Below are 22,187 nucleotides of genomic sequence, written 5' to 3'. Positions count from 1 at the left end.
CGACGAATATTTTATTAGTTTGTGTTACCAATTCTTTTTTCAACTGTGTTCACTGCTCTTGAATTCAAAATATTTATAGAAATTTTCGTTTTCTATCTCAATCTTTTTATAATAAATATCAGATGGATGGATGGATGGATGGATAGATATATGAGCATATAAATAAAACAATTCAAAAACTTGTGCGTCTTTTGGGATGTTGTATATTATAACTCTTCCTGCGTTGCTTGAAATAAAAATTAATAGATGCAGTGTAAAAAAATAGCAGAAAAACTCAAATATTTTCCTGTCTCCTTTTCAATATCTTCCAAAGCTAAAACCTCTCTATCTTCATATTTTATATATCTGATTAATTCGGTTTCCATTCATCTGTCAAAACCAGTTGGTTGATTGTTTTTGTGGATACCACACAATTGCGTATAATAGATTTTTCAAATGTTTGCTACGCATAGAAGACACCAAACCAATACAAATATCTAAACTCTTAGTTGATGCTGCAGAGAAGCGCCGACGAGTTAGTTATGTTCTTATTTTTATGTTTTTTACGTTCTTTTTTTCTTGTTCACTGCCATTACCAGCACGACTCTATCATTTTGTTTAGATCAACAAACATAGTTTTGCATTTATTCCTCTTTTTTGTTACTTTCACTAGGTCCATAATTCATTTAAGTGCAAGAATTGCTTAAATCGGTCGGTAGCTCATAAAAATTTGAAAACAAGCAAATAAGAAAATTGTAATCGGTCGTGATTGAATCTTTTTTACCCTTCACCTTGATCCTATTATTATTATTATTATTATTATTATTATTAATTTCGCCAGAGAAATGAATTCAAAGACTAAACTCCTAAAAGTACTAGCATCTAAGGCTATCGGCTTTTATTAAAAACTCTACCGCACTTGAGATTCGAACCCACGACCATTGACTTGGTAGTCAAGATTTGTCGTCTTCGGCTACTCAGGCGGATGGGACCATGATCCTAAAAAACAGGAAAACAACTAAATTTTTATACTCTATAATAGTGGATGGGCGCGGTTGATTTTTTTCTATTTTCAGAATAAAAGTAAAGGTTTATATGGTGCATGCGTTGTAGATTGGGAGTAGCAACCAAAAAACACGCAAAGCAAACATGTTCACAGTTTTCGTTACGTAGACATCTGAGCGCCATAGACGTGTTCTCTGTGAAATTTTGATCATTTTCAAATTCTTTTGCAAGATATGGACGATATGCTAATTTCCACGAACGGGAGAATATTTACCACAGGTACTACTCAGCTGCGCATGCGGACAGATGATTAGACGAAGAGATGAAATGGCGGACATACTCAGGTACGTTCCTAATTTGAAACTGGCCAAGAATTTATGTACTTTGGGGAGTTTTTGACGTTTGCTTCTGTGCGTTATGAAAGTTTTGGGAAAAAAATGAAATTATGACACATTATAAAAGGCTGACTCTTTCCAATTTTTGTACAGGTACTACAACATCACCAGCAGAGTACACGTTCATATTTTTGTAGATTTATCCGCTGTTGTTTGTGAGTCATAAGCAAAAGAGCAATTCCTTACTCCTTTTGAAAAGCAGAGGTGTCCTCACTTTACGTAGCATTGTAGGCGTGTTCTTCGACCGATATTACTTACTTTCAACACCAACCTGCAAGCAGTAACTTTCAATATTTTTGTTAAATTTCAAGCCGATAGGTTTATTTTTTTGGCGGGAGCATGTACAGCAGACAGGACAGACGAACATGCTTAAAACCATTCAAAATTTGCAACGGATCAAGAATATAAAGACTTTGTGGATTCAAGAATATTTATACTCCGAAGTTTTCTTCTGATTCGACAAAATGATTATACCAAACCGATCTGTTGGTGATAGGTGTAAACATTAATGCTTTAGAATTGTAGTCTATGTGGTTTATGTGCCATTCTGCGCATAGCCTATTTTAGTTGGGCGCGTCTAATGTCATATATGATGGAGAAGGCGAAGCATTTTCGCCTAGGTAGCGCGTTTTATTCTCACAATGCTCTTGTAAATTTTTTCTACAATGCATATTTTTAGTTTCAAAATATTGACAACAAAGCGTTTCATGTTCGATTTTAACATTGACCATTATATAATATTATGTGAAAGCGAAAAAGTCATCCCAAGTAGCGTACGAATGTACATCTAGGCTATGGAATTTAACTTTGCTAAGCTGGTAATATTACAGTGTTGTACTGTGTGCAATAGAGGTGCACTTACGTTACTCTTCATTTTTAAAAATCTACGCCTTTCGTTAATCACATTTTCGAGTGCTTTGCAATACTTCTAAGTGAAAAATTGATTAAAGAGATATCTTGGCTTCAGTTTTGCATTTCAACTGCAACTTTGTTTTGACAGAAAAACAACATTTTTTTAGAAGTATGAACGGTGTAAGGCCTTCTCAGAAAGTAGGTGAACGCTGTAGATTTTCCTTAAGTCTTTTTTTTTTTGCATTCAATCATAGTATTCTGATTAATATTCTGGAGTCGCGATCAAATCGCAAAAATCTACCATTGAGAGGTCAAAATTTTCAGTTTTGGGGAATGGAAAGGACGTTGCAAATATATGATATGGGCCGTGAAAGTCGCAAACTCAGATGGGTTGATGCGTTGATGGCTGGTTTCTGATTGGCTGGTTACCTGGTTGGCGATAGCCCGTCGCGGGCTATTTTTGCTATGAAGCCGTGCAGAGATCTAATACAAATCGTACCTTTTAATATCTTAGCGTAATTATAAGTCATTGTTCCCTCTCTCTCTCATGCTTTTGTGTTGAATTTATAATCGCATTACATTGGGTTTGTTATACATTTTAGGAGAGGGTTTAGAGAAACAGAGATGATAGATGTCAAGAGATTCGTTTAGAACCGATATTAACTCCTGCTGCGCTTTTTTCTTCTATTTTTGCATTGGCGAAAAAGTGGTTGCCTTAATACATTAAAAACTTTTCTCAGCCGAATTTTAGCGAAAACTTTTCCCAAAAATAATATCTCTTTTGCGGCGTTTGTGGTAAATTAAAGACTTTTAGCGAGTCTTGCAATTGCACTGTTTTTTGTTCTTTTTTTTTTTGTTTTGCTTTTTTTTTTTTCAGTTAATTTCAAATAAAACTTTAGCCGCACATCCAAAGCTATTTGTTGCTTCAATGATTCTCTCTGTGTTTATAGTCTCTGCTCACTTCCTTACCCATCGCTTGAATGTCGTTTTGGATGACGTGCACTTATACGACTTAATATAGTTTTCTATACCGTAATATCTGTATTTGGTAAACATGTTGTCGCATTTGTTTCAGTGCGCGTTTTTGTCACGCAATTTTTCTTATAAAAAAAAAAAAAAAAAAAAAAAAATTCCATTTGTTAGATTTTTAGTTCATTTTTATTTTTAATGTTGTTCTTTTTCTGAAATATTTACTAAGAGTAAAGTCTACAGATTTTCATAGACTAGGAGGAGGCTTTTGTCGCTGATGCCGTTGTCCTGCCTTCGGGCCGTCGCAAGAAAATGTCATTTTACGTTTTGCAAAGTGCTTTACGATACATTTTAGTTTGCTCTACGTTTTTACATGTTTTTTGTGGGTCCTCTAACTGTAGTTTTTTGAATGAAGTTTTCGCTGTTTGTTTGCAAAAATTGTGTCCTTGGGGAAAATTATTTTTCGTTTTTATTTTTTTTTATTTTTTTTATTTTATTTCACTGAGCAGATATAAATTTTTATTTTTGCCTTTTTGTCTTATTTCGTATTTATTACTTATTTCATGTCCAGTTCTTCAGGGAAATTAAAAAGAAACTGAATATAATCTCTTAAATAAATATTTAAATCTTTAAAAACTTAAGCACAATCTTAGGCTTCAAATTTTTTAAACGATATAGTCGTCTTTTTGCGGAACATAATTATTTTTGTAATAAATTCTTAAGTTTGTTCAATTGAAGTTCTTTTTCAAATCACTTACACGTCTGGGTAGTAATCTTGTTTCCACCCTTCTTCTTTCTCTACCCTCTGCTGGCAACAAATCGACAAATACATAAATTTAAAGAATACAAATAAAAGCATTATAATCGGCCGCGACCCGTCATTGAGTACCCTATATCAGTCATTCATAGACCAAAATTTCAAAGCAAAGCATTATATGAAAAATGGTCGAATATGTGGTGCGATCTGTAAAAATTTTTAGTAATGTTTGTCCTTGAGCCGAAACATGTCGGTGCACTAAAATTCGTGAAACCATGTTAAAAAATGCGGGCTGTAAGTTACGCAAAAGAAAACAAGACAGACAAACGGACAGGCAGAGGGTGATTGCAAGTCCTTTTAGCGGTTGCTTCTATCCGCACAAGCTTAATATATCTTCGTACTACAAGTAGTACATGTTCCATGAATATAAGGAAAACATGTCTAAGTCCATAATCTCGTGTTCATAACGTAGTCTACATCGAGACTTGAAATTTTGAAATTTGGGAGAACTTTATTCCTCTTAGGTTGAATACAAAAGCACATGGCTAGATTCCAAACGGACAGACAGACCGACAGGAAAGGAATCTAAATCGATTAAAAATTCACTCTAAACCGAATGATATAATAAAAGATGGGCCCCTATCTCAAATCCCTCTGGCTGTTGCATAAATCCGCACAAACTTAGTTTACCCTTGTAACACAAGCAATTTGGAGTATCAAAAAAAAAAAAAAGAAAAAGAAAACAAATCAATAAACGCATGTAGATATTCAAGCTTTGGTTTTTGTCTGCCAGATTGCCGGTCTGTCTGTCTGCGCTTCAATGAAGTTCCTATAACTACGCAATAAAAATTTGCAAACTTTAGAATGCTGTAAAAACCGAAAAGAGGAAATAAGGAAAGAATAGAAAAATGACGTATTAAAAAAAAAAAAAAAAAAAAAATATTTTTTTATTCTGCGTAAAGCAAAATTCTTCTGTGTACGCAAATATTTAAATAAGGTACAAAGTGTTCTTTCTACAACCCGCTGAGCTAGAAACGAAAAGCTATTAGTGAACTTTAAATTGTAAACTGTTTTATAATGCATGAGAACAACATTGTTCTGATTGCGTTTAATAATATGTAAAGAAGTTGTCTACACCTTGCAGGGAATTTTGCATACCCACCATTTACGTGATTCTGCCTCATGGTACAGTGCAAGCATCTTGGTCCCTTAAAAATATAATAGCCTGGTTGCAGGCGGGGCTTCCATGCCTGAAGTAAGCTTGAATTTAGATGAATGTATGTACAAACGTAAAATATCGCCAACTCCTTTGTCTTTCTATAATAAGTCCAAGTATCAAGTGCGAATAGAATTTGACGCCATTCTAGTTATCCGATTTCTAGTTATCGAAAGATCTATTCCAAACAATTTACTTATGCCCTAAATGGCACTTCAAGGTAATTGCACGCTATCTTCCACTTATTTACCAGCTAGTAGAACAAATAAGAAGTTGATGAAAATCAGCTGATGAATCTTATCATTAGTAATATGGAATAAGAAACTCATTTACAACAGTTAAACAAACCAAAACACTATAGCAGATCATGCCCCATACTCTACAGCACCTCACAGTTATTCATATATCGTGGTCCAATCCGAACAATTTTGAACAACGTTCGTCCTTGAGTCAAGACATGTAGGTGCAGCAAATGCAATCAAAATATCTTAAAAATTTGGTGGCAGTAGGTTGAAGACGCGAAAACGAGACGGACAGGCGCTTAACTAAGCTCTATCTTGCATACATTCGCACAAACTTAACTATTATACTTCTATACCGCAAGTTATGTCTGATACAAAAGAGTTCAATAACAATAAGTGAAACTTCAATTTCAAAGCAAATAATTTAACTTCTATTTAAGAGCATCAGAAAAACTAACACATTGAAAAACTATCGTAAATATGATAATATGTATAATTGCGTAACGATCTTAAACACACATTTCTAACCATCGTTTTTAAAGTAGTGAAACCGTTGTTCCCCAGCATGTCTGTTGTATAGTAAATACCCAGAAGTTTTATTATCGACATTTTTTTATCGCAATAATAAAAATGCATTACTAATTTTTAGTAGAATAGACATATAGATGCAAAAATTTTATGTAAAAATACTTACATACAAAATTTTAAGAATTTTTAAGTTTGTATGTAAGTCCTAGGAAAGTTGCGTATTTGACCAATCAAAAAAAAAAAAAAAAAAGCCGTAAAGAGAAGAAGAGATCGTAATCGTTTAAAATTCCTGCGCAACGTCTTCGCAAGATATGAATCGAGTATTTATGATAATGAGCCCGGGAAAAAAAGTGGTCTTCCAAAGTAAGATAACTTAGCAAAAGTTGCTTACGAGCCACGTAACTGTAAATAATCCATATTCCGTACTTGTGAAAAGCATGGGAAGTTCGCTAGAAAACTTTCCGGAATCGGAGAATGAATGGGAAAAACGGTCTTCTTTAGAAGACACCGAACACCTTTTTCGGAGGAAACGAAGACATTTGAAATTTCTAGGACAATCAAATATGGGATCGGTAAGACTAAAAAAGCGTTACTTAGATTTTGTTATCGTCGAAAGTGATTAGCGTCATCTTTCTGGTATTATTAATTTGACATCAGCTCTCAAGGAGATATGGAGAAAAAAACTTTTAAGTCGAACACTTTTTGATCACGAAAACTAAGTTCCGAGGCACAAAGTGAAGTGATAAATTTTGTTAGTTCGTGATGTCTGGAGATACTCAGATCGTTATTAACCAGTTAACTGCTGTGACAATTTTGGAAAGTAACCTTTTCGCTTAAATCGTGTCACAAAAACTCGTATAGCATGAGTACATTCGTCATAACATAAACATTTCTCTATGATCAGTATACTCGTCAATGACAGCTCACTGGTTAAAAGGTATTACAAAAGAGAAACCTTTGGAAATCAAAAACAAAAAAAAAAAAAAAAAAAATGTTTCAAAGCAAAAGCAAACTTTATGCGCAGTCAAGAAATTTCCCTATAAGATACATTCAACGCTGTCTTAGAAACTTAGACTAATTCTGGAAGTTTCGATATCAAAACTGAAAATCTGATACACATTTTGCAAAGTTCGTCTTTTAATTAGCTTTGTTTTGTTTTAAATACTGTATGCCACACGATTGTTTAATTCATACTTTTATGCTATTTAGTAAAATGGATAAGCTTTTGTCTGCACAACAGATCATTCAGCGTTTTGTTTAACTTCATCACCTCGGATGAATTCCCCGTGACGTCTGGCGTACGTCAAGGCAGCCGCTTAGGTTCCATTTCATTCAGTTTATACATTAATGATCTCCCATCAGTGATTAACATATAGATTACCTTTAAATTGACTTGAATAATTTGGTTGCATGGTGCTCTTTGAATCTTCTGAAACTAAATCTAAATAAATGTAAGAAAATTTCTCTCTCAAGAAGGAAGTCATTCATTATTTCGTACAGACGTAGACCTTCTATTTGACTATAGATTACGCTTTAACTTGCATATTGAGCTCGCGTTAAGCAAAGCTAGGTCCGCGCTTGTTTTTATAAAGAGGTGGTCCAAAGAGCTTGATGATGCTTACATTATGAAAACGCTGTATATGCATTTGGTTTTGACCTATACTCGAAAATGCCTCCGTTGGCTGTACATGCATTTGGTTTTGACCTATACTCGAGTATGCCTCCGTTATGTGGTCTCCTTCATATAGGTGCTATGCAGATTCAATTGAATCTGTTCAATAGCAATTCTTGTTGTTTGCCCTTAGGAATTTGGCTTGGTAGCCGATTGCCTCTCTTCTCCCCTATAAAAATAGAGTTGCTTCTATTATCCTTACCGACACTTGAGAAACGTGAATTTGTTCTTGGGGTTCCCTTTTTAATCAAAGTAATAAATGGTGCTATTGACTCGCTCGCATTACTCGGTGCGATAAGCTTTAATGTCCCTAACCGCTTCTCTAAGCACTTTATCTTGATTAAGCTTAGTCAATCCAAATACAATTATGAGCTGTTTAACCCGCTCAGAGTTGTTTGCAGAAACCTAAATGATGTCTATCACTTATTCTCATTGTCGGATTCTGTAAAGTCTATTGAAGCAACTTTGCTTAATATGCGCGATTTACCTATGTCGTACTTGAACTAACATTTCATTCTTAATATCTCACTTTTTTATATAAAATAACAGTGTGTTGTTAACGTGTCGGTTGTCAAGTTTATGCATATTTGCAATGGTTGAGGGGTTCACTTGCAACCTGAATTTGTTCTTGTTGCGGGTGTGCTTCTTTGCTAGCTGCGTACATGCTTTTTTTTTCTTTCTTTTTTTTTCTTTCTTTTTTTTTCCTCTCTTTTTATTTATTTATACATAAATTATTATTTTTAACTTTTTAATTTATTTTTAACTTACTTTGTTATTACTATTCTTCTTTCTATTTTCCTTTTTATTGTGTACTAGTCTTTAAAACGATTAGCATACGATTTTCTCTTGAGGTGCACTGAATTCGGCCGTAATTTTCTTTAGTTGAATTTCATGTATATATGGGTAGATAAATAAGTGTAAATAAATAAACATAAAGATAAATTAACCCAGGAGCAGCATTGACTTATGAACACATCCTTGACCTTCCAAAAAAATAAAAAGCAAAAAATTTTTTAAATAGCTTTTGCTATTTCCCATAAACTGAAAATGGTAGAGAAAATCAAGATGAATTTTACCATCAATAATTTCCAGGGTTGCAGATCATCATTGATTTAATTAGTTAAACGAATGTTTTTGATATATTTGATATATGATGGGCAGCATGGTTTTGCCCTAAATCGAATACAAATGCTTTACTTATTGCATAAACTTCGCTTCTCTTCTTCGATGCAGGGTGTATTTGAACTAAATTATTGTTTAAAAGCAAAACAGTAGCAGTGACGATGTTTGAAAGATTTTTTTGTCCATGATTCAGAAAATAATTTTAATAATAATTCAGTACAGGGAAGCAGCTTAATGGAGATATGGAAGTACCTAAGGTGAGCGTAACCGTAAGTTGACAGACAGTAATAACAGTTTGGTGAATTCTTCTTAAGCTTGGGCTTCGCTATGGTATAAACTTCTGCACTAAGGCTATGCAAGGGGAAAACATAATCATACCTACGCTTTTATAGCCATCGTCGAAGCATTCTCAATACTAATTTTAGTATTTCGCTCCAAATTTGATAAATTACCACTACAGATGCGCTAAACTGAATGTACACTTTATTTTATATTCACCACAAAAGTGTGGTGGTTGTGCAGCAATTTTGCCATTCATTCAGTGATTTCATAAAGTATATATGTGTAGTAAAATCAACATCATCAATTCTGAATTAATTTAGAAATGTCTATGTATCCATCTGTCTATCTATCCATGTTATATCTGTGGCAAATACTTTCATGGTTGCAAAAATTACAGTAATGTGTTCAAGTTTAGCAAAAAAATTTGAAAATCACACGTTGATATTCCAAGGGAGGCTAATCGGATAAAAGATAATCTCGCAGTAAAAGATTAGCTAGGAACACCTCTGCTATGTGGCTTTTTTAGCTCATTAATGATAAGCTACAACGGATTCAACGGTAACCATTTCCACCTACGGCTATGGTATGCTTGATTCGTACCAGTACCGGCAGAAAATTTAAATATATTACTCAACCCCAGACAATATTGCAGTTACCCGAAATAAAATTTTATTTTTTTCTTTTTAAAATAAAGTGAGAGAGTAAAAGATACATATGGTCGCAGACGACCAGAATTTACATGAGATTGTTAACGAAATTTTCTGTTTCGCCCCTGCTCATATATATTATCCCGTGAGTTTAGTAATATGATCATGTAATTAAAATCTGGAAACCATATCATGTTTATAGGGAAACTTGATTCATCGAACAAATCCATAATCTTGGAAAAATTCGCAATCGTTGTTCTTCGTCAGTAACTTTTGCAATGACCTTAGAGTGATATAAGGTTCCTTATTGCGGCCATGCATATATGTTTTTTGCGGAGTAATAATCGCTTTAAAAGATTTAATGCAAAACCCTTACGCTTGTCGAACTCTATATATGTCTTGTCAATTTGGAATATCTTGCATTTAAATTTGAATACTTAAATAACCGATAATTGAAACATGACCGCAGAATGACATTTGTTTTGAGAGTAAATTGAGAACTCTATCTAACCATATATACTAATCCACAGACTATTAAACAAGTGAAACTTTCTTCGAGATTTTGGAAAAGAGAAAATTGAAAAACTCAAACATATTAGCAAAAAAGAAAAAAGAAGAAGAAGAATTGAAAGTAAAACTTTGAGTTATTTTGAAATGTCATTGATACAATTTTCAAAAAGAGTACAGACGACAAGAGGAATTGTTTCTAAAAACATAAGACTAAGTTTTGCTTGCTAAAACAAAACAGAAAAACAAAAAGGAAGCAAAAAAATACTTATATTTGGCTTTGGTCGAATATTTTGTAACTTGTAAATAGAAAAAAAAATTCGATACTCTGTAGCTAAAGGTAAATTTGACCTTTATTTCATTTTCATACAGATTTGAACTATTGAACGCGCAAATCTGTACGGTTAAGTATGTCCTGCTTTATAAGTAAGAAGCAAAAAAAAAATATGTTTATGCTATAGTGCGCGCTTTACCTTTGACCCACTTTCTGCACTCAAATTCTATTATTTTACTTTTTCCAATTGAGAGAATGTTTACTTCAAAGAAATGTACACAGGTGGAGTGACGGACGTGTCTAGTTAGTTTCTGAATTTGATACTGATCAAGAATAAATATATTTTGTAAGCTCTCGAAAGCATTCTTCCTCGGTGTTGACAAACATTATGACAAAATGAATATACCCGCATACTTTGGTGATGAAGGTAAAAAGAAGAAAAAGTAAAACTATTACTACGACTTACCTTGTTGCTAAATCCCTGTGAACGAAATTCATTTGTTCCAAATATTTCATACCCGATGCAATTTGTGTAGCAATATACACGAGACATCCATAGCTGTTGTAGTTATTTTCGGTTGATTGTTAAGGGATTTTCGATACGTACGTATGGATGTGTGATTAAAAAAAAACAAAGTAGAAGTTGAGAATGAAAACGCGGCAAAAAAGTTTATACATCCGTGGTGTGTATGTGCGTGTGTGTGTGTGTGTGTGTGTATGTGTTTGTGATGGAAGATATATTTTACATTGAGTGGGAATGCGAGGATTTTAGCGGTAAAGTTATATACAAGCAAATAGTATAGCCAAAGAGCCACAGTAAATAGTAGCGGCGGCAGTAGCAACATTTGTATAATCGAAGCCAACACGAGACCGGAAATTTTAAAAGTACCAAACAACACCGACATCACCACCATCGCCGCCAATGGCATTAGCCGCAGCAGTAATAAGCAGCATGGCGTCGTCATTGCCATCACAATCACAATCACCAACAACATCATCGCCATCATCATCATTATTATCATCGCCATTATGGACGATGTCGTAGTTGTCGGAGCAGGAAACAAGATAAAGCATGAAAGCAGCAAAAGGAAGCATATAAAATGTTATGTTAGCTTTTTTCTTTACCGGTTTTAGTTTTGGACAAAATAACGCATTTTTATAAAAAATAAAAAAAAATGTATTTGAAAAAAATCTCAAACAATAGTTTTGAACTTTGCTAACGTTTTGGACTCACCTTAAACATTTGTGCTTCGTCATGGCCTGTAAATTACTAGTTTCGGCCATATGTTCTTGCAAGAATTGGTTTAAATCTCCTAAACAGTCACTATAATCTAAGACCATACAAATCGGTTCATCTCGAAGGCAAGCTCCTATTAGTGGCGCCACATTTGCATCTTTAAGGCGTGTCAATTGTTTAGCTTTTACACGAAATTCTTTACGCATATTTTCCGTAGCACCCGGCCTCAAAGTGGCCACAGCCGCTAAATTTGTGCTAAAATAAGATAACAAAATGATTTAAATATGAAATAAGTCTGCTTTACAATATTATATATGTTATGAATTCTAAAAATTTTTTCAATACTTTATGAAAGTAGTTTTAAAAATTTGATATTAAGGAAATCTTTGTTTTTATACACTGTGGATGCATGCTGCATACCAGGCGGACTTGAGATTGTCTCCCCTTTTATTATAACAATCATTTCAGAATCACTTTCGGTCTGTCCAACTATCTTGTTTTCTCGGTTCAACCTAGAAGTCGCAATTCTAAGATGTTTTAATGAAATTTACTACACTGATGTGTTTTAGTCCAAGTATGACTTCCTTTGAAAGTCGTTTGGATCAAACCACTTATTCAAGAACTTCTCATATGACATTTTATTTTGATACGTCGTATCAATAATTACACTAAACGAAATGGTGTAGACCGTGACACATCATAGTATTTTCACTTGTTTTGGAATAGTGATGCCCAAGCTTGTTTGAAATTAGAACAATTATCTGAGCTTCATGTATATAGGAGAGTGATCAGAGTTATACTTGCAAACTCAATGTGAAATTTCGCAGCATTTTCTAAGAAAATCTTTACGAAAATACTTTGTAAAAGGCTGTAAAAAGCTAACAATGCTAGTTTCCAGCAGTGCTAGTAACTGCTTGACAAATGGAACAAAATTGTGTAATAAAAGGGTTGTGATTGTAGTAGCTCTCGAAAATGTCGGCCATTTTGCCATTTGCCATTATGAGAGTCTTTCAACTGAACAAAAAGCATTGCATTATTTCTTTTTACAAGTACACCATTCTGTACTAATGGACATTTACTGGAAGACCTTACTGAAATTAACATTTGAATTTTCTGAGCGATGTTTACCAAGATATGGAATTTCTTATCCCACCTGTCTTGCTTCTATATTTAAGTAGACCTACTAACTGCTTCGTAGAGATCTTCTAACTTAACTTATCAATGACTTTCTTAGCCAAACTCGAATTTACAAAAAAAAAAAAAGTGTTTAGAATGCAAACATAGGCCGGAAAGTAGTAAATTAATTTATTGAATATACGACATACTCGAATTGGTCGGAAAGAAGTTACAGAAAGTAAGAAATTATGAGCCTTGTCTCGCATAAATTTAATTAAATTTTTGCTTGCTGCCTTGTTGAAGCTAATAAAATATAAAATGGCAGTAAAAAGACTTTGCATCTTGTATTCTCTAGTAAACACATACTCCTTCCTTTGTACGTCCTGGAGATCCCCAGCGTCACATTATCAGTATTTACCCAAGTAGTATTCTGCCTGCAGAGCTTCTTATCACATTTGCAATTCTAACCTTAAATGTCAAGGTACCTGGGCTACGACTTGTTAAAGAGCCTTATTGCTGACAAATTTGTCTATTCCAATCTATTTATTCCTCTCTTGTCTCATTTCTGTGATGTGGTGCATAACGTTGTATCTCTTCTTATCTCTGTTATGCATACTTCGTTCGACACAACGCCCCTACCATGGCTCATCAAATAACCGAGACGATGCCGCGCTTTTCCATGAAGAATGAGCCGAGCCTCGATTACGTTCCTACGTCCTTTTTCTTACCAAGACCAGTTGGCAGCATGAATCTAGTAATGTTCCTAGCACAATATGGTTTCATCGAGGACTAATTAAGTCCAACAAAGCCTCTTGAATTATTACATGGCGTTCATAACACACTTTTCGTAATTTGTCAAACTAATTTCGTTCATATCGATAACAGTAAAGCCTTTGACAGAATGAACTAAAAACTATTGTTCCGGAAACTCTTGATTTACTTGGTTTCCATTGTACTGATTGAAGTGAGCAATATAAACTTTTATATAAGCGGATGATTTTCAATTATTTTTCACCTTTAATCCGCCAGAATGTTCGTTGTCGTAATACGAAACAAATTGAATGGTGACATGAGGTGAACAAAATTTTAAACCTTTAAATTTGAATAAATGCAAAAGGTTGACATTTACCAGAAGATTACCATGCGCCAAGTTTTACCATATTGATAATTTAAGCTGAGAAAACATCTCTTCTTTTGATGACAGGCTTCAATTCAATGTATATATGAAACTTATTACCAATAAAGAAAAAAGTCAATAAGATTTTACCAAATGACGGTCCATGGAATTCCATCATCCTTATGTAAAGAAGCATCTGGTGATCCATGCTCTTAAATATGCATCACTTCCTTGATTTCCTATTCCATCAAACGATGCTCCAAAGTATTTAACATTTTTATCCAAAGAAGATCTCATCTACGCTTTATAATCGGTTGTGTTCTTAAATTTGCCTCACTTCCGTCATTTCCTAATTATCGAAGCAATAAAGATTTCATCAAACTATACTCCAAAGCATTTCAACATGTTTATCCAAAGAAGAGCTCATCTGTGCTTTATGATCGTATGTGTTTTTAAGTATTCCTCAAGTCCTTGATTTCGTACTTACCGAGGTGATATTGACTTCACTGAACCTGCTGAAAAGTTGGTCCTACTGTTAGCGTTGGGCAATTTTCATTTGGCTTCCATACGCTGTTTAGCTTACGAACATAAGCTTGGAGTTATGATCTTCTTTAGGAACGGGGATATAAGATTTATGTGTGACGTGCGATACGGCAAAATTGATGCATCAGTTTTATTATTCACGTAGTGTAGATCGTCAAATTCAGCCCATGCAACTCAAAAAATGTAGACTGTAGAAGCTATTTTATCCTGTTCGTGTTCTCCATGGCAATCTTGACAGTTTTGATATACCATAAGTTGACTCAATTCGGATGTGGGGAACCTAGTTATATTGTCGAATTTCGTTTATTCTGAATTCCTTAGCTTTCCTGTTCTCCACAATTGCTACATCCACCCATAATCTCCACTACCATTGACATCATTTTTTTTCCATCGTACGCCATGTTACACTCTATGTATACAAAATACGTTTTGGACGAAATATTATAGCGTGTTTTTTTTTTTAAATTACTCCACTGTTAGTTAAGTATTCTAAAACTTATAAAATATGTAAAATACCGTAGCACTCTTTGAACGGGCAAATGTAAAATGCAGTAACTTTCCCCGTATTTGATAGTCAGGTGGCAGTTATTTTGATAAGTTGGATTATTTTTATTATAATTTAGTGTTTCTCAGGGAAAAAAAAAAGAATGGAGAACAAGCTTTTATTTTTAATTAGCCTCATCGACCGCAACCATGATATCACGGTTTTTGTTGCTGTAGACACAAATGCGCCAACACGAAACTGAACTATTGTAGGAGGAGACCATATTGAGGTTTGGGATAAATACCGCACATTTAGTAAAATAGGGCGCAAACATCAATACACGCGTTAAGTTAAATTTACTGACAATACCGCAGGGACACGTAACTATGCACAAAGAATGTAATGATTGAAGTGAAAGAGATTTGTATGAAGATAGCATAGTGGGGCGCTCTGCATATTTTAATATTTAATTAATACAGGAAAAACAATTTGCCCGAACAGTGACAAAGTGAATTATTAACAGAAAACGTACACATAAGTACTCGAGAATAACATATGTGACAGAACGAGAAAGATAAGGAGATAGTGGGTATGAGAAGAGGGAACTAAAGAGAGAGGGGGAGAGAATAGGAGACAGAGAGACGGACATCAATGTCTATCGTAAGAAGGGAACACTAAAATAGTTTGGTTTGAAATGTTAGGAATTTATGGTTGTCCATGTCAAAAGTAAGTAAGATTATAATGGTGTGTAACCAGTCTCAATTATTCTAGGTATGATATAGAAACCAAATATGTGACATATGTGGCGTAGCGTATGTATTTACAAAAACGCATAGCACACTTGAAATATAATAATTAATACGATCAACTATTTGGTATGGTTTTAAAAATTCCTCCATCGCACTTTATAATGTTCATACGCATACGTATATGGAAACGGATTTGCAAACATGACAATAACTATCTTATTAAAGCCACAAACTGATGGACACTTTTAGATTGAGAAATCCACATATGCCAAGTTAACTACGCAGGACTTGTTGTCTATGCAACATACGTAGAGAAAGTATTGAGTAGCTTTACAGGCAGTTATGGGAAAAATCCTTGCATGTATATGTGTGGTTTACCTTATGCATAAATAGACATACAGGCAGGCGGATAGACGGACAGACGGACAGACAGACGGACAGATTAACACTAATTGAAAATTACAAATGCAAACTTTTTTCATCAGACAAGCAAAATATTGCATAAATTTTTATATCCTCCGCTTGCTTTGTTTCTGTTTTCCTTTTAGTTTTATTAGAGAAGTTAATATAACCTACTGGTCAGTTGTTAGTTTTTCCATTTTTCTTTTCTTTTTTTTTTTTATCGTCTCTTCCCTTCTATTTCTCTAGCTTAGTCTGATAATAATACAAAAAAAAAAAAAAAAAAAATAAAAGAAGAAAAAAGTGTGAAAAAATAATTAAACAAATCTGTATAAATGTGTGCTGTGTGCGTGCATTTGTATCTCAGCGTGTAGTACGACATAGAGTCTCTGATAAAATATTAATAGACATTTGGATAGACAGTTATCAGACAACAGATGGACTTTATTGTCGACCGAGCATACACACATATTCTCCTCTTTTCTATCACTCTCTCTCTCTCTCTCTCTCTCTCTCTCTCTCTCTCTCTCTCTCTCTCTCTCTCTCTCTCTCTCTCTGTCTTGCTCATACATTGCTCGCAAATATACACCTAGGTCTGAACTAATGGAAATTTTCTCCTGCTCTCCTCTAAACTTTTAACAGTTAGACAGACGGAAACATTAAAAGTTAGACATTATTTATTTTATGCATATACACATAACGCTACACACATAGTGCACATATATATGTGTACATAAAATACCCTCGCACTCATACCTAAGCAACTCTCAACTTATTCTATAATTTTCATATGTACACATGTGATAACGAATATATTAAAAAGTGTTATTAAGAGATTTCATATTGAATTTGTCTATAGGATATCTGTCGGCTTGTGCGTTTATATTATGAATGCGTGTATGTATGTCTATGCGTGTTTTTGTGTTTGCTGAGACAGACCGTATAAAACCACAAAACAATTTGCTCAAATGTTATGGTAGTTTATAGTTTGCATTGTCCTTGTTGCTGTTTTTTGTTTTTTTTTTTTTTGTTTTTGTGTTTTGATATTGTCAGTAATATGCACACTTTCATACAAATATGACATCATAAGTTAATGAAGTCGACTTCCAGAGCTGTTTGTTTGTTGTCGTTATTATTATTATTATTATTATTATTTAAATATTATAATTGACATTAAATACAAGTGTTTGTCGATTTTACTCAAGCTCTTAATTGAAAAGTTTTTATTTAACAATTTTCTGAAATAAATAGAGAAAAACTTAGTTACCTATCTATCAGTTACGCATTCTACATACATATATTGTAGGTGTTTTTCATTGAACGATAAACTAAGAACACTTTGCGTTTCGTTAAGGAAAGAAAGTTATTATTATTATTATTTATATTATTATAATTTTAGACTAATAAAATAAATGCTTAGACTAAAAGAAAAAGACATGGAGCACTAGCAACACAGGCTATCGGCTCTAATTTATAAAAGTCCATAAGATATTGTGCTGATGTTCTGTTCTGTAGCTGACTGGGAAATGTCCATAGGATTAATCGCTCCAAATGCAATACTTCTAGACAGGGAAAAGCTAAGGCAGTCACAGAGAATGTGCTTTATGGTGAAAATTTGCCCACAACTGCAGATTGGGAAGGGGGACTTCTTTAAGATTCATTGGTGAGTTGCAATTGTGCTGCCAAGACGAATTCTCGAAAAGATTTGGATCTTGATTTTCGCAACATTTGTCGGATATAAAAGGGGAATTAATCGAGGTTTAATATAAGAGTAGCGCTGATGATGGTATTGTAGATTTCCTTTGGTAATTTTCTCTTTAACTTTTCTTCCAATGTATCCTTGAAAATCCAACTTTTCCATGACGGCATCCATAATTAGAGATGCAGAAGCAGCATACTTTGCCGCTCGATCAATTTGCTCATTTCTTTATGACTTGGTACCAAAGCATTTTGATTTTTTCGCCAGGTGTTGTAAGGATATTCCGCAAATTTGTTGATGGTGCGCCATCTCGAAGTCGAAGGATTCCGTATAGCTTTTAATGCAGACAAACTGTCAGCAATAGTACGTTCACAGCGTACAGGATAGATCCGGCTTCGGTTGTCAAAGTTAAAGCACTTTCGTGATGTATGTGATTGAGAAGAGCGTAGCCTGAAGCATCTACCACGGCACAAGCAGGTGGCAAGTGGCAGACCACAAGAAAGAAATTGCGTTATATCTCCGGTTGGTATTTTTTATCCTTTGATTTTTTTCTGTTTTTCATTGGTTTGTTTTCCAGATGCTACGGTTATAAGTAATTCGTTTGTATGCTCTTGTACAAACGGAAATAATTAGCGCGGACCCATTAACGAAAAGACTTAAGAACCTAATTGATATTTTCGAACAGAGAAACATGACGAGAGCTTTAGTTTTCCTGAAGTTGCCGAGCGCACAGACAAGGGAATAACTGTGAAAAAATTTGGTCAGGGGGCGTGCTTGTTTAAATTTGATTCGATTCTTCTTTTATTAGATATTATCTTTAAAAATTGCAAAGCAAAAATTTCGCAAACAGATCTATCCGGGGAAGCGGTTCTACATTTCCAATATGCCGCTCTGGGGCCGCACATGCGCTTATATTCTGCTTCTTAAATTGCTCTCTGAATTCTTCAAAACTATAAGTGTACATGCAACTAACTTTAGCGATTTCTAAATTCTAACCTACCTGTGAACGTTCCTCACTTCGTGAGATTAATCTTTACACCTCCTTAGTCCGTTGTTCAGTTCTAATATGAAACTGTGGCGACGCACTCTTACTTGTATTCGATCTCTTAAATGACTCTGTCAGCTCTTCACTTCTGTTCCTGGCCATATTACTAGCTTTAGTGATTTCTAAATTCTAACCTACCTTGGATCGTTTCCCACTTTATAGGATTAATCCTGCAGTCCGTTGTACATATGCAATATGGCACTGCGTGGCCGCACACCCGCTGGTATTTAGTCTCTTGAGTAGCTCTCTGACCTCTTCATCTCTATTAGTGGGCATACAACTAAATTTAATGATTTCCATGTTGTCAGCGGTCTGTGAACGTTCCTATTTTTCAACGGACTAATCTTTTCACCTCTTTAGTTTTCAGTTAAGAACCGTGGCCTAAGTGAATTTTCTTTTGTTTAGTTATTCATTTAAATTTGTTGGCTATAACTTTTCAAAAAGTTTTTAGACGTTGTAAAGCACAAATATTGATTCAATATTCAAAACTAACTTTTTAGCTGTTTTTCGATTTCGTCATCGTCGCTCTCCATATGTATGCAAAAGTTTTAATATTGTAAAGCAATTGTCTACCTTTCAAAACAATTGAAATTTGTGTGTGTGTGTGTGTGTGTGTGTGTGTGTGTGTGTGTGTGTAAAAAGAGAAACATACAACAAAATTCAATCAAATACCACCACATGTCAGTGCACACAATAAATTTATACATATTCGACAACGAGCAGAGTAATTTTAAACCAGAATAACGGGAAAAAACATAAATAAAAAGTTTTTTATTAATGGAATTTTTGATTAGTGAATTGTCAAACTTTCAAAGACAAACTAAATAATAAAAATGAAAAGAAGGAAAAGAAAGAAAAAAAAAAAAGAACAATATTTTCCTATTAAAAATAGAAAAGTTAGGTCTTCTCACCACCTTGTGCTTTTGTGTTTTGTCGATGAAAAGGGTTTTTAGGAAAAATTCTTAATTGCTTTAAGAATTTTTGGATTTTTATATGTCACCAGCATTTCTTACGATACTTGCTTGAAATGATTTCTAAGATTTTATTTCTTTACGCCTGAATTTATTCCAATTTATAGTAAAAGTAGCGGTAGTAGTTGTATGATGGCAAGTTATTCATTTGTTTCCTGATTATCATTTCGATTTGTTTTCCTGCTAAGTTTATTGGAAAAGTTTTTATGAAGTTTTTTTTTTTTTAATGCGTTTTGGCAACATTTGAAATTATCTTCGATGATGTGATAATCATAATAAAAAGCTTGTCAAAAAAAGTTGGCAGTAAATTTTTTTTTTTTTTTTTTTTTTTGAGGGTTAACTTCAACATGGTTAAGCAATTTGATAATGGTAAAGGTAGAGGTAAAAAGTTCGTCGCGTTCTTTCCCATTAGATGGCGTGGATTTGATGACGCTATTGGCGTTGGTCGCGACTAATTAAGTTTCGATCCGTCAATTCGGCCAAGATGATATGCAACCCTTAACAAGCTTATGAAAATATTACCTGCATGAAGGTGAAGCTACTTTGCACGCATAGACAGCAAGAGGTCAGGAAGAGGTTAATAGCCAACAGCCCTTGAAAAACTCGTTAGGACTCGCGAAAGAACTGAATAATCTCAGCCCACTCCGTCTTATGATACTGTTGCGTAGCTAAACATTGACCAATAGGGAATTGTCGACCATTTGCACAGGAGAGGATGCAGAAGCAATCTCAATATATGAACACTACACGAACTGATAATGCACCATTAATGCGCCTTAATTCAAGCTGCAAATCAAGCTGCCAAAAATGTGCTGAAGATTTTCATACGAGGCCATTTGCCAAATTTAGACCGCATCGGTAAGAAATTCCGAGAAAAATCGTGGCCCACGCAGCTTTAAGAATATACAAAAGGGTACAAAACACGAATTGACATGACATAAGGTCTTGCCTTGTATCTGCTAGAGTTAAAAGGGAATGGCTTGTCATGAGCTTCTCAAATCTGACGGTTGTTTGCATTCTCTGCTATCGGTAGCCAAGATCGATCCAGAATTGTTTAGTAAGCAAGCCGTCGTCTTGCATTAAGACAAGGCGAGCCCATGCGGGACTTCGGCTGGGAAGTTAGTATATAAAGAACATCCTTTATGATGTAAAGCTGCCTTCGAAAGATCCCGATATAACAATTAGGAGTTGTCGTGCTGCTGACATGATAATGTCTTAAGTAAAACCTTAGACAATAGTAAAAATTTTTTGTTCAAAATGCCGCAAGCTTAGGTTAATAATAAAACTCTTTTAAAATTTTGGAAAAATGTTTTTAAATTTTAGCAAAAAACCGCCACGAAATTTTTATGCAGTGAAAAAAAAAAAAAAACATATCTTTATAAGGAAGAGTTAAGATTGCTATTTTTATATATCGATCACTGAACTGAAATGCATAAAACTTTTTTTTAAGATAAAATCTGATGAATGCTTTAGTACTTTATGCAAATTTCAAGTTGATTCGACTATTGTTTGTTTGTTCAATCTTCTGGCAAATCGTCGCTTACAAATTGAAATCAAAAGAATAAACGTGTGTGTGTGTCAGTTTATAACTAGTTTTGTATAGAGAGTGGAAAAAAATGGATACAAAGTCGCGTTGTTTTCAAAATAAACTGAAGCTCGTCAAACAATAGTAAAAGATTCTATGGATCAAAAAAAATGGGAGATCGTTGTTACACATTCCTTTTCCATGTCGGGATAGATAGTTCTTATTGCGTCTATTAGACTAAACTGGTTTCGAGCTTTTGAAAAAGAGGTCTATTGGTTTAAGGGAAGGTCAAAATGAGAGTCACAAGACATCTAGAGCAAGTTTTTACTTTTTTGCTCCTAAAACTGAATTGTTTTGACAAAGAATTTGAAGGTTTAGCTCGTTCTGCTTTACCGATTCTCTGTCTTAAAGAATTTTGCATTTTTAGAGAATAAGAAATATTTATAAATTAAAAATAGAAACTTTTTTTTTATATTTCACATTTCACATTCATTTTTATTAATGTAATTTTTCTTTCCACTATAAGATTATTATAATCTCTCTGCATATTTGAATATCTTCTTTGAAAAATGATTTTCTTTGTGAATGTTATGAAAAACCGCTTACCTTAATCCTTTTGTTTCGCACAAATGATATTCACCGAATACACCGCTGCCTAATTTCTCCACAATCACTAGCGAATGACGTGGAAATTCTTGTATTTGGCAATTGGCTTGCTCCTCATTGTCAACGTTAGCAAAATCACTCAATTCGGTAAAATTGTAATGATGCGGTTTTGTCAAAGTAACTGCTGCACCAGCATTACCGCCATTACCACCGCCGGCTGCACTGTTACCTTTGCTTGTTGGCAGAGTA

General features: G+C 34.2%; 1 protein-coding gene across 1 annotated transcript in view; it reads right to left on the bottom strand.

Moving 5' to 3' along the window:
* LOC119632874 (discoidin domain-containing receptor 2) overlaps positions 1-22,187 on the bottom strand; it is a gene marked incomplete at its 5' end in the record, with an annotated part of 216,597 nt that overhangs the window by 100,206 nt on the left and 94,204 nt on the right. The window contains 3 exons of the mRNA XM_038026018.1: positions 10,914-11,006; positions 11,682-11,939; positions 21,939-22,185. Coding sequence (XP_037881946.1) covers positions 10,914-11,006; positions 11,682-11,939; positions 21,939-22,185 — 598 coding nt within the window. The remainder of the gene's footprint in view (positions 1-10,913; positions 11,007-11,681; positions 11,940-21,938; positions 22,186-22,187) is intronic.

The sequence above is a fragment of the Glossina fuscipes genome, unplaced genomic scaffold (assembly GCF_014805625.2).
Source record: "Glossina fuscipes isolate IAEA_lab_2018 unplaced genomic scaffold, Yale_Gfus_2 2, whole genome shotgun sequence".
In the NCBI taxonomy this organism is placed as follows: Eukaryota; Metazoa; Arthropoda; class Insecta; order Diptera; family Glossinidae; genus Glossina; species Glossina fuscipes.
The sequence above is the reverse complement of the archived record's forward strand: the minus strand, read 5'-3'. Positions and strand labels throughout refer to the sequence as shown.